Consider the following 18,536-nt stretch of genomic DNA (forward strand, 5'->3'; position numbering starts at 1 on the left):
TCAAATGACCCTTCGGTGCACCAAGCGACAGCCCTGGCTCTGTTTGAGCTGTCTAAAGACCCTAACAACTGCATCACCATGCACGAAAACGGAGTGGTCAAGGTACTGATCATACTTCATGTTTGTTTTATATGTTTGCATACCAATAACCTGCTTGTACATCTCCTTTTTATGCATTGCTAGCCGCTAAAACCTCAGCTAGCATAGTGCAAGCAGAGTTGGCACACTGCAGCGTGTGACGTGAAAACATCACTAATAAGCTTTGAAAGGATGTATTTGGACTATTTTCAAGCAACGAGGACTGGAGAACAAGGCATGTTTTCTTATTTTTCAAAGTGGGGTGGGGGTGGGGGGGAATGGGTGGCGGAAATAAGAGTGTTTTCTAACCGTCATGGGAATTCAGTAGAGCAAACAGCAGTGTGTATTCTGAGCTTCGCTCCGCCACCCCCCAGTTATCCCCTGTGTCCTAGCATGCCAGGGCTGCTGAGCATTGAAAGGCTGTTGCGCGGGGAACGGTTGCTCAGCAAGCTGCTGGGAAGAAGGAGCAGAATGTGACTGTGGCATGACTTTGGCCAGGGCAGACTGGTCTGGAGTGACAGAACACTGCTGGGATAGTTTCTGAGTGGCAGTTTCTGGAATCCACTCAATATGGCACTCAAATCAAAAGATACACACTATGTTAGACAACAATGCCTTACATGGTCTTTGAAACTTTCCGTAATAATTGCTCAATTTACAAGTAACTAAAAAGATTTATGTGTTAGGTGTGATGTAGGTTTTATTGTAGTGCTTACAGGGTTATTTAGGGAAAAATGCTCTCCACTAATGCCAAAAAATCAAGCATTTCAAGATGTGGCTGTTAGAATGACAGGTCTAGACTGCAACTGCTAAACCTAATACATTAGTAACACTTTACGATTAATGCATTAACTAACAATGAGCAATACAAGTTATACAGTATTTATCTTTGTAACCCGGTTCAAGTATTTAACTAGTAAAATATCAATATACTTATAAGTTCACTTGTAGTATACAGTTCAAACAAAAATGTAGTTGTAAATTATAGTTAACGAATAAAGTGTATAAAGAATACTTTTATACACTGAAAAGTGGGCCAATTTAGTCCCTGGTAGTATTGAAATTGTACGCTTACAAGTATACTTCTAGTAGATTTTTAAAGTATACTTAAAAATATACTTGAACTTTACTTGTTTTTTTACTTTAATAAATTAACTTGAAGTACAGTATATACTTATTTTTTGTTAGGGATGATATAACTCTATGTAACCTACCTGATTAGCACAATCCCTAAACAAGCTATTCCACACTCGGAAAAAAATGTTACCTTTAAAAACTTGCCTCAGCTGCAGGTACAACAGCTTGTCACTGATGCAGTAGCCTTAAAGGGACATCTTTTATATTATTTTCCCTGAAAGATTTATAGTAGTACCTTAGTACATATTACAATGTACAACTATGCATATCGTTTAGGGGTAGATAAGTTGTCCCTTTAAGGGTACTGCAGTGACAGCTGAGGTACCTCTAGTCTAGAGGTAGGCCTACTATTTGTGCACTTTTTTTCTGACAGTGCAAGTCTAGGAGGTCTTTTATAGCCTAAACCAACAACTTTCATTTACTCAGACGGGGCTAAACCTAGACCCCAAATACTTTCTATCTGACGAATGTGCTTGCAGTTAACACTATGAACTATGTATTCTTCAATAAAAGATGTATACCATTTTATTTTAGCCATGTACACTGCAATTCAGGTTGGGCGAAAAAAAAAAATGTTTTGCCAATATTCAAATTTAACCACATTTTGCTTTCCCAATGAGATTTTCACATGAGAAAACTGTTTGAGTGCTCGTACATACAGTTAAAAGCCTCCCCCACACCCCCAATAACAACTGGATATAAATTATGAGAGTGGTTGTCGTGTTGCAGCCAAATATTTTTTCCCATGTTCCTTTAATGGTGTGCTGTAGTCTGATGTGCTGGTGCCGTGAATGTGGTTCAGTTCAGCCCATAATTGGAGGCTGGACTGAACTTTGGGTGTTCCAAAAGAGTAATGTCCAATTTGCAAAAGTCGTTAAGGCGAATGTTTTTTTGCCCGGTTCAAGCAATGACAAAAACTGGACAGCACATGTGTTGCACCAACCAACCAGCCTTCAATTGTGCCCTCACTTGTTCTGATTGACACATTTTCTGCTTCAACCTGAGCACAACCGTACATTTAAAATATGATATATAGGCTAATGTGACAGAAGACGTGTTAAAACAATATTTCCTACCATTGTAAATGGGTTTCGAGAGAGAGTTTATCGGGGGAACGATGTCTGCACTGCAGTCTAATTTATGAAGGGGTGTAAAACTCAAGACTGCCTCTTGCTATTATTGCAATCGTATTTCAGAGTCAGAAGCTCTTGTACACCCAACAGCTTAGAGCTGTAATGATTTCCTTCGCTCTCTCTCCCTTTCTCACTTTGCATGCTGTGCCCTCTCAGACTTATGTTCTGTCTGTAACTTTGCTGCTTGACGTTCTTAATGGTGTAGAACTCAGTCCCCTAAGCTTTAGCAGAGGAAATTAAGCATTGAGAAGAAAATATTTCACACTGGAAAATACATTAGAGCACCCTCCAGCCTCTCCAATTTCTGCCTTTACACTTTTTACACAAATTATTTAAACTAAAAAAAAAAAAAAATTCCATTTGAATATTTCATAAAATATGAAAGAACATTTTAAATTGGTTCTGAAACAAAAGCCTTTTTGTGATTTTACAAGTGTGTTGTAAACAGACGTATGAAAGTTAAGCCCACTTGGGAACTAATATGGCTAGGGTTGCTGATCTCTGGAAGACTCATACACACTTTGAACACTGTTCAACATGTTGTGTGTATGAGCGTCCTGTAGCATGTGTCAATTAAACGCACTCCGTTTGATTTGACATGTACGCTCAGTATCTCACAGCTTTCATTCGGATGTGCCTCGTTGTGGCTGATGCTCAGAAAACTCTTTTCATCCGGTCTCCCTTTCCCTCCAGCACACCGCCACAGCTTTACAGATTGTTTGTTGAAACCATAAATCCTCACAGACAGCTTTAGCTAGATTTTTCTATTAAAGAACCCCTTTCATAGGCAAAAATACCTTTGCGAGACAAATTACAAAATACGAACGGTAATTATCTGCCATTTTCATCAGAGAGGATTCCAACTGGTGCGAGTTGCCAGATCCTGGTATGTTTTGTGAGGCTTAGATTGTATTTTTTGTGGACTGCGCTTGCCATGTGTGAAAGTCCCCTGATGTTGCTACTGTCCTCCTGAGCCTGTATGTTTTCCCTCTTATCCTGTTGATGTGTTTGCATTGCATGCAAATTAGCATAAATGTGCAAAATATGAAGGAGAGATATAAAAAGAGCATGATTCAGCCTTGACCTGTAGAAATATTCCATGCGTTTCCTTTTAGTCATGGTCTGTATGTAGCAGGTTAAAGCTGTTGTGGATATGGCAAGCAGATGACGTCCTTATACACACTCAGGTTATTCAGTCTCCCTTCACTCTCTCTTTCTCTCTCACTCTCTCGCTGAGCGCTCTGATCTGGCTACTGTTGCATGTGTCTGAAGTTTGCAGTGTTTTATGTCTTGAAACAGCATGACTCGACCCTCTGTTTCGTCTGAGGTGAGGAATGCAGGGTACCTCAGGTGTGAGAGTAAAAAAAGTTTTAAGAGATGCGTTGAGATGACATGAACAGCCTTAAGACATTAGGACTTTTCACACTTGGGTTATTCTAAACCCTGGGTTTCTATAAGCTACTGTTTCAGACTTACATTCCCAAACCCTGGGGTTAATGTTCTTATTTGCATATTTGTCTATCAAGTTTATGGACTTTTCGGACTATAAAGGTAAAAATTAAACTATCTCTTCTTCACTCCAAATAGTCGAGTTTTCTGTCACCACTTGACATTTTTTCCCTTCTGTACAGCATGTGGTGTTTGTTTGACTGTACAAGACACGTGAATATGAGGCACGTGATTGGCTGCATTGTTTCACACTCTACAAGTGTGGCACCGCAATGTGGGGTTAACATCTGCACGTTTTCTAAATTACAAGTGTAAAACGTTCCTTTATCCAGGGATAAAAGCAGGGTTTAGAGCAATGACAACCCAAGGTTAAGATCGTGCGAAAAGCAGTTTTCTTGTTTCTTAGCAAGTCATAAGTCTTATAAAATAGGGGCAGCCTGGAAAAGAATGATACAAAGTGTTGGAGAAATGCAACCCAAAAAAACTGTAGAAAGGAAAGAAGAGATGCATCTTCTGTAATGTCCATTTAGCTTAGAAGAAACTATCTCTAATAATGTGTAAATACAGTTTCAGGCCAGTTTCAGTGTTTTTATTTGTTGATACCTAAAGCTTAAATAAAATTTAAATATTAAATGAAAGACGTAAAAGAATGTAGAATATTTGTATTATTCTTTTCTTTTTTTTTTAAATGTTGCCTTCTCACTAACTAAGTTTAAGTACTTAAATGACTAAAACTGAAATAAAGGTGTTTAACTGAAACAGATATAAATCATTTGTATATTTGTTTACTCAAACTGAAATAAATCTGTTGTATGGTTATTTTGGGTGCAGATCACAAGAGCAATTTCACAGGTCGTTTAGGACACAAGCCGTTTAAAACTGGGTTCTATAGTCCAGCTATGGTGTGAATGGAGAAGGAGAGTGCATTAGGTAGTAAAGAGTGAAAGAGGACGAGAACAAGGAGAGGCGGGTGAACGGGGGGCTTTTCTCCTCAGGAAACGACAGCTTACCGCTGCTGCACTTAACACCGCAACACCTACATGCGTGACATAACATGTGTCTGCAAGCATGCGTACATGTGTGAGAACTTATGTACATGTGCTTGTACTGAATGAGAAGCCTGGGAAAACATGTTTTCGCTCTACCTTCCTGGAGGTCAGGATCCTCCCACTCTTGCGGCGTATAAGACAGAAGAAAGTCTTAGAGGCTCTCATTCATTTTTCAAACATGAGGCAAGTTATCATGTTACTGAGGTTTGGGAGTTTTTAACAAGTGGGCTATTATAGTCTGTTGAGAAAGCAGCTGGGAGAGCAGAGAGGGGCAGGGGTAGACAGAGAGCAGTGCTTATCTGAGGCTCCGCTCCAGGCCCTAGGAGCCCCTGTCTGGCCACGGCTGAATAACACTCTATGAGTTCTGGCAAACGGTGGCTGACCCTGTCGCGGGCATCCTCTGACTGCTCACAAAAGCAGCTTGTCTGAACGTGCTGGCATGTTGCTGTGGCCTCGTGCTTGCATCCGTTCGCCTCTTCGAGGTGTTTTGGGATCTATTTTAAAACGGCAAATCCAGCTGAACATGATAACTGATACATTCAGCCTGAAATTATGTAAAGAACTTGGAAGCGGTTTTAACAAATACAGACTCTACAGGAGGAGAGACGGTATCAAAGCTGCCGTTTTCCCAGTTTGTTGTGCATGTCAGTTCAGTTCAGGAATCTGGTGGAGCTCAGAGATAGAACATTAGTCTTTCCATCTGTTTATTCTTCACTATTGAACTTTTAGCAGGGAATTCTGGAAATGTCTTGCTTGTCTCTGTTGGCTCAGTGTTGTCTATATAAACTTGGTGTGTGTGTGTATAACATGAAAAGAGATCAAACTTTGCTCTAACACACTTTACACTTTATACTGACAGCCAAATCCACAAGCACTGATACTGCTTTAGACAGAATTTTAGGGTTGTACTGTACTTTATTTTGGTGTCATGTTGGTTATTGGTTTTTAGTTTCAGTTTATTTCACAGTACATGCTTGTACGTGTATTTACAGTGTACTTACCAATGAAAGTAATATATGGCAAGTTAATATAAAGTAATATTAAGTAAATAGAATGAACATGTGAAACGGGTATGTAAAATAAAGAGTTTTGTTTTTTACAGTTTTACAAAAAATGTTTTGCACTGCTCTCATTTAATCCTCACTTAAAGTTAAAACACTAATAATTTAAAAACATTGTTAAATCAAATTTTTAGCGAATCTCAAATTGAATATCCATTTTTATACTGTAAATTATAACTTAAAATGCATTTAAAATTGACTGATTTATTTTTTATTTTAGTATTGTATCAAATTTTAATATTGGCCATTTATTGGTTATCGGCCATAACATGAAAATAATCATTGACTCACAGTATTGCTATCAGCCAGAATTTTGAAATGCTGTATAAATGAACAGACTATGTTGACTATTTAATATAATTATTAATGTATTTATTCACAATATATTTGTATCAAATCAAAAAGACCTGGGAGTCTGATTTGACCAAGGCCTGCTTGGTAAAGTAAAATGTCTGGCCTAAATGTGCTGGGAGTCTGGGATGTACTAGATAAAGCTCAATGAATGACCTCCTATTGGTACTGTATTGATGGACACACATATACCGAACCAGTTTTTAATACTTGTGCCAGTGTGTTTGCCCACAGTTTGTGTTTATTTAGATTTATGAACACAACTCACCACTAGTCTTTCTTTCTGTCTGTCTCTCTCTCCTCCGACAACTGCATTATACCATGTTGTCCAACTTAACCACAGTGTGGCATTGGCACAAACTCTACCCTTTAGGTTCACTTTGTGTGACAGTATAATAAGTAACTCTCATATTACAAAAGGAGGAAACATTTTAATATATAGCCAGAATGTTCTGGAAAGTTTTCAGAGTCAGGAAACCCGTTTTTGAGAACAAGGACCAAGAGGCGGGTTACACAAGGCTAAAGTGGAGGGATCTGATATGACCTTTGATCTGAGGGAGGGTTCGGCCAGACTGTGTGGTTTAGTACATGGCCAAATGTTCAGATGAGAGTTTATAAACAACTACTAAACCTATTCATTACTGTAACAAACACAATTCTGCTAATATACTCCACTCACACAAAGGTTCTGTGCCATATTTTCACTTTCTACCTCTTGCCTCGCTCTCTCAACATAACTAAACACACTGATATGTGAGTTAATGAGCCGGCACAGTACTCTGCCATCCAGTAGGCAGCGAGCCTTGGCAGCCGCAGGAGCTGTAAACTCCTCTGGCAAAAGTCTGCAGTGTGCAAACAGTTGCATTTATAGCTTAATAACAGATTAGATGTCTCCTTCAAGCCCCAGGAAAGAACTGCTTGTAAGAAGCCTTCGTGAATGACTGTTATTGTAGCTATGCGGTTTTCGTTCTGTCTAATGAAAGGAGAATGTTGGCCAGCGTTTTCATTATTGGATTGTTATGATGGCTGTTTCTGACATGTTCCTCTCTCCGTCACAGCTCCTCCTCGTCATGATCGGATCCACGGACGAGATCCTTCAGGAGGCGGCAGCCAGCTGTGTGGCCAACATTCGACGCCTGGCACTGGCCAATGAGAAGGCTAAATACGGGTAAAAAGTGACCGCAAGCAACACAGATATAATCTTCCTCCCAATCTCAACCGAAGAGGGCAACAAATTAGTTTTTACCCCCCACTCAATGAGTATAAATGGATCAGCTGTGATGACCAATGTGTGTTTATTTATATTTTACTTCAGCTCTGTAATAATAGGAAGCATTTAACCAAAGCTAAAAATGACATTAATTCTTTGGAGTCCACATAAACCTGGTTCACCCTTGTCTTAGCCTTTTCCCTCTATATAAATGCTTTCTTCTTCATGTGTGTACACACCAAATGTTCCACAGTTTGCATTCTCTGAAATGGTTTAGAGCATGAATACAACACATTCACAAATGCAGCAGGTACTGATGTCCACATGTCTGAATAAAAGGCACATCTGGTGATGTGACTTGTTTAAAAAGTTCATGCAACCCTGTAATTGAAGACTGCGCTTACTGATTAAAGCAGAAACACTCACCATATTATCTCTCTCTCTCTCTCTCTCTCTCTGTTATGAAGACAGCATACATAACATTTAGAGAAAATAAAACCAAGAGAACACTTTTTTTGGTGATAGTTTCAAGCAGACAAAGACAGTCCCATTAATGTGAATGATATGCTCATAAATTCAATCAGCAGTGACGTGAATGGGCACAATGCTTGGAGAACTTGGAACAGTGCAGTAGCAGGTCCCTTCTGAGTAAATATGATTTTGTGCATAATTGACGTGCTGCAGTTCCCTGATGAGATGGAGTATTTTGCATTATTATTTGTTATTGAAAAAATATGGTGATGGCTCCTCTCAATGTCCTCATTAATTTTGCCTGTTAAAAGTAGGAGCTTGTATGAGGAAAATGAGACCACCTCAACAGTACAGCAGCAGCATGCCTTTTGCTCAGACAGACTAATAAAATGTAATCCTTAAAAATAATCATGTTTTATATTATCGGCATCAATCCAATGTCCAGTACTTTCTCTACCAGATATAATGAATGCAAAACAACAAAACAAGCAAAGATACAATTACGCGAACTAGTGGAAAAAGCAGTGGAAATTTGACATATAACATTATATTTGACTCAAATGTCAATGCTGCACTGTAAAAAAGTTTTTACCTGAACTGAACCCGATTCATAACTTTAGTTGGTGTAACCTACTGTAGATAGGTTGATTCAACTATATTTATATTTTTAACTAAAAATAAAATCGTAACTTTTTTTAATTAGTGCTTTGTATAATATTGAGTGTTTCAAGCAGCTTTAAAGGAATTGGACAGGGAAATACCGGTAATGATCAATGGTGCAAACAGAATCCGATTCTGCCATAAAGCTGCTGTAAAAAAAGACGCTTATAGCTTATTAGCTGTGAAATAAACGTTATCCAAATGTATTTGTTTTTAAGGTACAGAATGTTATTTGTCTATTGAGCAACAAAAAAGGTTTACAGGCACAGTTGTCATGTCTATGCAGGGACGAGGAGAGGTGAGGATCTATTAGCAAGCAGTCTTTATTCCATAGACGCACAAACAAAAAGATAATCCAAGCAGGAAGCCGATGGCAATAACCCAAACATGAAGACAGGAAAAACAGCTTTACATTTAGGTTTAAAGACAATGACCAACAAACAAGGACTGAAATTCAGGGGTATAAATACACTGGGTAACAAGAGGCTAACAAGGAACAGGTGAAGGTGGTTAGTCATCATAACTAATAAGGGAAACTATGGAGACAAAGACTGAGTCCAAAATCGCCCCCTATACCCTCATTCACTATACTAATACTGTTCACTTGGAGTGAATGAAAACCAGACAGCTGTTGAGTGTACATCGGTTGTACACTGGTTATTGTGTTGCATTGTGGGATAGAATGAGTGCACTCGATAACAATTTCAAAATAAAAGTCCTGAAACATAAAACACAAGGAATTCATGACAGAACAAAGTCAAGCAGTAGATTCCAGGCGCTCCAGAAACTGACACAAGATTCCACGAGTGTGGTGGAGCAGAGGCGGAACAGGAGGAGGAAAGTAAATTCATTAGTCAACTAGCGCTGAAAAAATATCGCTTAAGCATTTATTTATCTCAGTTGATATTTATTGAAATATTTACGAATTATTAAAAAGAAACATTGCTAAAGGTTGTATCTGTTAACTCCGGTAATATTAATAGACCTGAGCTAACATGACCCAACAATGAACAGTTGTACTTTTATAAACTAAAAAGTTTAATAAATACTGTATCATTGTTGGTTAATGTTATTTAATTTATTATGCTTATTGTCGTCATACCCATATTTTTGCGTGAGGGAGCAGGACAGCATCTTGTTGAAGCGGGACTAAAAAATTAATTCCATGCAAACATCTACATCAGAAGACTCCTAAAGCCATTGGCCACAACTGTCACATGACGTCAAAGTGAAATCAAACCCACATTTGTGGCGATAACCACCCAAAAAATCACATTTGTGGTCTTTCTACAGTAAATGTCATTTAAAGACAGAAAGTAGGAGACAAATGGAACTGAATATTTGAATTTTGGAATCAATATCGAGCTTGATTACTACTGATTTCCTGTGGCTCCACATTTGTCATACTTGATTCTCCTGTGTTGAGTCTATCATGTATGGCTAAGTGCAGTTTACTTCAACGGACTATAAACTAAGAGACTCTAAATGAGAATCATTGTCTTCTGAGTATACGACTCTGATCACCAAAAATAAATAAGGCCCTTTTAAACCCAAGCAGTGCAGATGTTACAACCGCTACCCTTCTTTTTTACTTCACCCCTTCATCCATCTCTGTCTCTCTCTGTTTCTCTCTCTGAGGTTGATGACTAGTAGGACATGCCTAACTAACATCATTAAACAAATGTTGCGTGTTTGACTGAAGGAGAGGAATTTATGGGATGGTGAGTTGAGGACAGAGGACATGTTTAAGTCATTGGGATGAGAATTAGTGCTCTAGCGTCTGTCTTCCTGCCCAGTCAGCTCAAAAGTGCAGACCGTTCTCAACCGCACTGCCTAAGCATGTTCAAACTTTCAGTTCACTTCTTATTCAGCCACACTTCTGTTTTAAAAAAAATACTGATAGCTACCTGAGATCTGAAGTTTTCCCTTTGAGCGAGAGGGGAAAAAACATGGGTCTCGAAGTATCCTGAAAGTGCTTTACTTGAATCTGTTATTTGATCAAGGAAATGATTCAAAGCTAATAAGAGGTTTTGTCACCACATACACACACAATTACCAGTTGAGCCCTTAATATTTGGAAATCAGTAGGGAGGGAAATACGCTGAGAAATGTTGCGGTCATGCTTCACCTAAACCTCCATCTCTGCCCTTACCGAGAAATATGACCTCATCAAAACAACCAGGAACCTTTTCCTTATTAGATTTTGATTGAATTACATTGAATACAGTCTCATTTGTATAAAATCATAATTCAGTGTGTTTACTTAAGGTCGTGCTGGGATGGAGCGATGTAATGCAAGTGCTTGCGCATGTGCTATTTTTTGTGAAAATGAAACGCGTCTGTTTGAAGTGGAAGGTTCCCGCAGCTCCCTAGGCAGTGGGTTAGAATTCTTCATAAAGAAACTAATGACTAGTAAAATTTTCTTCCAAATATCAGAAGTGGCTTTGTTTTCTCTTCAAGAGGACAAGGCGGCTGTGTTTTAATATAAAGCCAAATGGGGAGCAGAGCATCACGGCTGTGAAAATAAACTTGAAGTGTTTGTTCAGTTAGTACACAAACCAAAGATCTGGCTTGCTTTTTAGATAATTTCTTCTTCTTTTTTTTACACACATACAGTACATGCACTAGTTCACACAGTATATTGCAACAAAGTGTTAAGTTTCTGTTCTTTTGTGGTCACAAACCCTCAAAATGTAATATGCTCTCAAAGGTTAAATATGTCTTGTAATGCCTTTGCATAACTAGATGGTTTTGGTTTGCTCACTCACTCTCTCCTTATTGCTCCAGTTCCCTCCCTCTGTCTCTTTTTCTCTTAAACGGTTTAACTGCCTCAAATTAATTCTGACATTCCCATCCATAAAGTGTAAATAACTAGCTGGCCTAACAATAAATAAACAGAAAAATGAGTGCACAAATACCACAGTGTCTGGGTCGGCTTTCAGACCTGTCCCCTATAAAGAGCTCAATGACTTTAATAAAGACTGCATTGGTACTGACAGACCATGCTTATGGTAACGTTTTATGGACTACACAGATTTATTATAATAGGAAAATTCACCTGTAGTACGATATCAACCAGGGGCTGAGAATTATCAGAAAACTTTTAATAATATGTGGTATTGTTAATTGAAAGCAAAACAACTTAACCTTTAAGTAACATCATTATTCAAGTGTTTTTACTGATAGAGCTTTAAGAATTAGAACTAAAAAGTATGAATTTTTGTGTGTGCATGCTCAACATTAACAATAATCAGAAGATTAAAATCTCATTAAATCTTACCAAAATGTTTAATCTGTTTAGCAGCATTAACATTTAAGCATTTATTGGTCTGAAAATGTGTAATATTTTCGCTAGATTGCATTGTTGCCAGGGAGATGGTTGGGCTCATGAATATTAATCACATTTTCTACATTCGCCAGAATTGATTTGTGGGCGATGACTGCTAAGCCAATGGGATTTACTTTTGCATTTTTTCTACCTATTGCTGAAGCAACTAAGCTGGCAGAGGCTTAAAGGCTTTGCTTATTATCATTCCTAAATGAAGTAGTTTTAACAAATCAGTTGAGTGAACAATTCAGTGACTCACACATAAAGACAGTGGCTGCAAAAAATGCATACTTCTATACTATATAGTAAATTAAAAACAGTATGTGTATAGAGTATGTAGGCAGTAGGCGAAAAACGACCTGAAAAACAAATACTTCTGGCAAGATTCTGAAGTGCCCATACATTACTATCCCATGAGGCCACGAGAGGATTCATGAATGTCAGTGAAATGACTCAAATTATGCTGTAGGTCACATGAAAATGACAACACGTACGTCCAGTTTTAATTCATACCATATAGAACAGACACAAAGTAATTACTTTTTCAAAAGAATTTCAAGCTCAGAGAGTATGCGATTCCAAAAGCAGCCAGTCACTTTCCTGCGATTTGAACAAATCATTTGAGTAAATGATTCAATGACTCATTCATAAAAACTGTTATCTATGCCACCTACAGGCTGAACAATATAACCTGCAGAAAGAGTCAAATATATATTATATTTGTAGGGCCCTCTACCTGTCTTTCTTTGAATTATGAAGGACACAATCACCAAAATAGTTTTTTTTTTTTAAAGTGCCTACAGCAAAGTTAGGCCGGAATACGTGGTGGCCTTAGAAACAACAAACTGGCCCCTTCACTCACATTCTCTGAAGACGTGCCACAGACTCTTCCCTCATAACCCCTCTGCTGCTTTTGACATAGTTAACCACCAGATCCTCCTGTTAATCCTCATGATGAAAGGGAATCTCAGAAACCGTACTTCAATGGTTCAAGTCTTACCTCTCAGGTAGGTTCTTTAGTTTGTTGTGTGTTGTGTAACATCTAGCTACTGGGTTGCCTCAGTGCGTTGGACTACTACTCTTCTTCATCTACATGTCATCACTAGGATCTGTCATTCAGAAACATGTTTTTTCCTATCACTGCTATGCAGATGACACACAACCCTACCTCTCATTCCAGCCAGATGAAACAACAGCTGCTCACATCTCAGCCTCACTGACAGACAATTCTCGCTGGATGAAGGACCACCACCTTCAACTCAACCTTGCAAAGACAGAACTGCTTGTGGTCTCAGCCAAGCCAACACTTCATTGCAACCATTCAGCTAGGCTTGTCAATCATAACTCCATCCAGAACATCCAGGAACCTTGAAGTTGTGATTAATGATCAGTTAAATTTCAAAGACCACATTGCTAGAACTGCCCGGTCCTGCAGATTTGTCTTATACAACATTAGAAAGATCAGGCCCTTTCTACAACTCCTTGTCCGGGCTCTTGTTCTATCCAGCATTTTTGCTCTCTTGGCAGGCACTGTCAAACCTCTGCAACTGATCCAGAATTCTGCAGCAAGAGTGGTTTTTAAGAAGCCGGAAAGAGCGCATGTCACACCTCTCTTCATCAATTTGCACTGGTTGCCAATTGCTGCTCTCATCAAATTCAAGGCACTGATGTTTGCCTACAGAACATCCACTGGCTCTGCTCTGCACCCCTATACCTAAACTCACTACTTCAGACATGTTCCCTCCAGAAGCTTGCGTTTTGCAAGTGAACTGTGCCTTGTGATGCCATCCCAAAGAGGCACAAAATCACTTTCACGGACCATTACCTTGACTGTTCAATGCTGCTGGAATGACTTGCTTAAATCAACCCGAGCCGATGAGTCTTTAGCCATTTTCAAGAAACTGCTAAAGACACATTTTTCGTCAATACTTGACCCATTAATACTAACACATTCTGTATATATATATATATTTTTTACTTTCTACATGTACACTGCTAGACTAACTGGCACTTATATTGTGCCATAACTTATACAAATTATTGATTAAACAACTTTCTCAGCTTCTATCTCCGAACGGTTGCACTTGTTACTCTCATCTTTCTCGAATCACATCGCTCAACGCACAGGTGAGGGTAAGATTTAGCACTCGTAAAAATCACCCAATAAAATGAAGAAAAACCTAACTTTGCGTTGGATAGCGTTCATAAAAGCATACATACACACAATTTATACATCAATATATAGAGCTGTAGACTCTGGGTTACTTGTATATCAGACTCATTTATTGGCATAATTTTTTCTGTATTAATATAATATGATAGCAACCAGCTATAAATGTATATACTATACCGTACCTACCTCCCACACACACACATTAAGCACTTGGACATATATAAGATCTAGAGCAGCACAGACCTTCTCCTTTCTGGGTTCTAAACCTACCTGGGAGGCTTGTGGCTTTGGACCAAGAATGATATTATCCTCGACTTTTCATCAGGATGTGTTCATCAAGCTCTCAGCACCCAACATGGGTGAGAGAAAGAGAGAGGAGGTCGAGACCGAGACGGAAAAAGACAGACAGAGGGAGTACAGCAGCAGGCCAACTGCTGATGATTATCAGATTTTTTTTCTGCTCATATAGTGTGTTCGAGACAGTGTAATGGGAGCTTTTTGCTTTGGATTTTTACACAGCAGGAGAAGGTGGTGGTAACTGATCGGACCAGATATATCAAACTGCTGCCAATCATCCTTGTGTGCCACAATCTTTTATGGTTTTTACATATTTGATGTACTGCTGCTAGTTGCTCATAATGCTATCGGTAAATCACATAATGGCAGCATGTCTAAATGTGCTCTATGTAATGTTATATCGAAAGTTCCTTTGTTCTCCTGAAATCTAAAATAAACTCTGCTTTGTCAGCATGCACACAAGCTTCTTAATATGAGGTCACGAAGCGTCCAACCTCAATACACCAACCACACGAAAAGCAGCCCACTTCAAAAAAGGAACAGTATTACCTCTGAAAACAGTGCAACCTGAAAAGATAACAGCGTGCCAAAACACAGAGCCAGGCGACCCAGTAGATTACTAAACAAAACACGACACGCATACTTCACAGGCATTGATGTATTTTAGGAAACCGTCTTTAAAAGAAAAACACTGCTTGAGAAAGAAAGGAAAGGTGCGGAAAAAAAATTAACCAACAGCTCAACACACAATTATTTTTCTAGACATTGTGTTTGCCTGCATGAAAGACACTAATGCCATTCAGGTTGGACACAGTAATGGCCTCAAGTGTGTGTGGAAAAGCTGCTGAGAGTATACACACTGTGACTTGTGCTAAGGTCATTTGAAAAACACTGATTGAATCACTTTTAACAATCTCTAATGGGTGTAATTGTTCAACAGTTTATATTTTCCACAAGGCCCAATGATTTTAACAAATCTTGTCTGTGGCTTTCTATAAGTGGCCCCAACAGCGCAACGTTCAATGGCTGCTCAACTCATATTTAAGGCTTGTGGCTGGTGTGAAAATGTTGGTTTAAATGAGGGACAGGCTGTATTAATGATACCAGAAAAGGGATTTTGAGATTCTAATGAAACGGTAATGTCAGGAAATTACAACTACGACGAAAAAACTACCTGCGTTTACTTTAAGCCAGTTCCATTACTCTCAAATTCACCATGTTGAACTCGCATGTATCTTGTTTGCATGGCACTACCACACGGTCACATGCTGAAAGCTTCAGCGGTGAAATTTCTCCAAGTTTGTCATCAAACTTCTGTCTATCCTGTAAACGGAGATTGGGTTAGCTCTTCATAAACACTTAATTGTTTTATGCAGATGCTGTTGCGGCAACTCAGCAAATAAAACAAGTTGCTCCAGCAGAAAAGGAAATAAAATCGTAATGAAGAACACTTGCCCATGGGTTTAGTAAAGGTTTTCTGTCAGATTTTCTGTTTGCAAGCCAACCTACATCTTACTGTCAAAGTATATTCACACTAAATATTCAGTTCCACTTTATATTATGCATCTTTACTACTACTACAAAAAAAAAAAAGTTTAGTACAATGAATTTATAAGGGAGTAAGGGAAGGGTCAACAGTGTAATTATAGATGGAATTACAGAACTTAATTACAGATGTAAATACATGCAGGTATTTTTATATATAGCCTAAGTACAGTGTAAAAAGTGCATTATATCAAATTAATAATTTAAATGCCATTACATCGTACAATAACCCACTGAAAATGTAGACGTGTCAAGCTGTTTAGCAACAAAATCCATTGGTAGAAACACTGTATAAATAAACCAAGATCTTAAAAAAGACACTTGGTCTGGCAGACACCCAAAGCACCAGGGCAGTTTACTGGTGAAGTGCACTTAAGGGTCATTACACTTTCAGCAAGGCTTCACAGAGTACATTATCTCTCCCTCTGACCACACCTTTAAGCAGTGGGCATCCCAACACCACAAAGTGATGTGACTACCTGCCCAAGGGCATGTGGTTACCCTGGAGATGCCACTGTTAGAGTAAACCTGTGGGCACCCACAGCCCCTGATAGACAAGAGACAGTAAGAGAAAGAACATCATTCCAGTGGCCGTTAGTGGTCGAGCCGCGCTGTCTTCAATTGCATTCACGAGGTGTGTGAGTCACCCTGTTGATGTCCGGGAGAGTTTGTTCATTAAATAGGTAAAAATACACCCAAATAAAAGGAACGCGCCAATTATACGGGGCGTAAGGAGCGCATATGTGCCTCCGAGTTTAGTCACTTCACCTCCAAACACTACCCTGGATAAACCCGAAAGACACAGTCAATGGCATTCAATGCGACGTGTAAGTCGTGTAATTTGGGAAAATGAGAGGGTAACAGAATCACATCGATGCTCGCGAGGGAACTCACGCGAGCAGCGTTTCCTCAGCACGCTAGGTCTCCCGATTAAGCATCGCACATGGCGTTGATATAATTAATTTGTTTGTATATTGGTTTATAGAGGTTCTTAAGCGAACTGGAATAGAAGTAATTGTAGACCTCGGTAACCATGTTTGGAAAAGAATTAGGTTGTTCAATCAAGTGATTCCGCTCTCAAAATGTTAAGACAATAAAAATGAGGTCTCGAGGGATTTTCTGTCCTAGAGCGGTAAACGTTTTTGGTGAACGAAAGGAACCCAGACTTCCGCAAGGTCTTTCGTTATTACAGGGAATAAACCAAATATATTATTAAAAGATTTCATGTGATTTTCCCTATAATGTAGATATCACACTTGCCTATGATATGAAATAGAAATTAGCTATCAATAAGTTTGCAAGCGTTCCAATAGCTAGAAAACGCCTTTTATTTGAGTGGGGCAGAATGTAACAGTAGCCTATCTACTTGACATTAGTTTTAACATTTTATATAATAAATAGTTGTTTTCTAAACTGACTATGTAAATATTGTGTAATAACAAATAGGGTAGGCTATAATATGCCTAGCCTATATGACAATAACCGAGTTACAGACAAAATCTATTAGAACTTATACTTCACCTACACGGTACGCTATTGTGCTTCTGTCTCCCTCTAAATTGACTACAATAGTAGCTAACTAATATTTATCATGTCAAAATTGTGACTGTTTTGCACATCATACTGAGGTGAAGCTGCTTCTGATGAACTGCATCCAATAACCAGCTCTGGCTGATATTAGTAACTCAATACAGCTGTCATGCAGTCGGGTGATGGACGCGGTCCAGACGTGAACCCACACAAGGGAATATACAGTTGCACTGGCTGATGTCTCCCGGTAGCCTCCCCCTGCAGGCCGGCGAAACCGGCATAAAACAATCCCTGTATGTTCGCCGTCTGAGCCGCCAGCTGGGAAACACGAGACGAGTCCTGTATTCATGTTCCCGGGCGCGCTTGAATAAAGCACAGAGGCGAAAGCGGTTCGTGTGGTTTGCGCACAGGATTTTAGAGCGGAGAACATGTGAGAGGGGAATGGGAAACTGGATTACACTTTACAGAAAGACGCAGAAGGGGGAACGTTCAGGTACGTTCATTCAGCCTACTGTTTTCAGTTATGACTTGTAAATGTTTTCACTGTCGCGTCACAGTCTTTATAACTATACGTGACAGGGATGATTAGTAAAGTTTGGTTTATTTCCATCGCTCTCAATGGATTGCAATTTGCAAGGACCACAAATGTTGACTTTTTTTGTCCTAGGCTACATCTTTTTCTCTTTCCATAGGAATGTAGTCTAAATAAATGTAAAAATGGTAAAAAACGAACATTTCTTCATGTAAAATGTAGACTTTACACTTACAGACACATTGTTATTCATGTCTATGAAATTGACTAATACCGGTCAACGTAACATTGTAGCCTACATTCCAGTGTCAAACAAGCACCATTCATTCTGAACACATTAAATGTAATGCAAGTTGGCATAAACTGTACAGAAGTTTCAAACATATAAATTCCGTCAATATTCCTCACTCGAGCCTGTCTCAGACTCACGCGCTTAATGAGTTTTGCGTGTTTTGTTTTGGCTGTGGGGATCTTTAGGCTATTTTAAATTAAATGTAATGTATTTTTCACCTGATGTTTACAAATGTATGTT

At 38.9% G+C, this 18,536-nt stretch overlaps 1 protein-coding gene across 1 annotated transcript in view; it reads left to right on the forward strand.

Annotated features, from left to right (window-relative positions):
* odad2 (outer dynein arm docking complex subunit 2) overlaps positions 1-18,536 on the forward strand; it is a 94,723-nt gene that overhangs the window by 43,818 nt on the left and 32,369 nt on the right. The window contains exons 18-19 of the mRNA XM_079594379.1: positions 7,317-7,426; positions 17,883-17,965. Coding sequence (XP_079450505.1) covers positions 7,317-7,426; positions 17,883-17,965 — 193 coding nt within the window. The remainder of the gene's footprint in view (positions 1-7,316; positions 7,427-17,882; positions 17,966-18,536) is intronic.

The sequence above is a fragment of the Phoxinus phoxinus genome (assembly GCF_949152265.1).
Source record: "Phoxinus phoxinus genome assembly, chromosome: 21".
Lineage (NCBI taxonomy): Eukaryota > Metazoa > Chordata > Actinopteri > Cypriniformes > Leuciscidae > Phoxinus > Phoxinus phoxinus.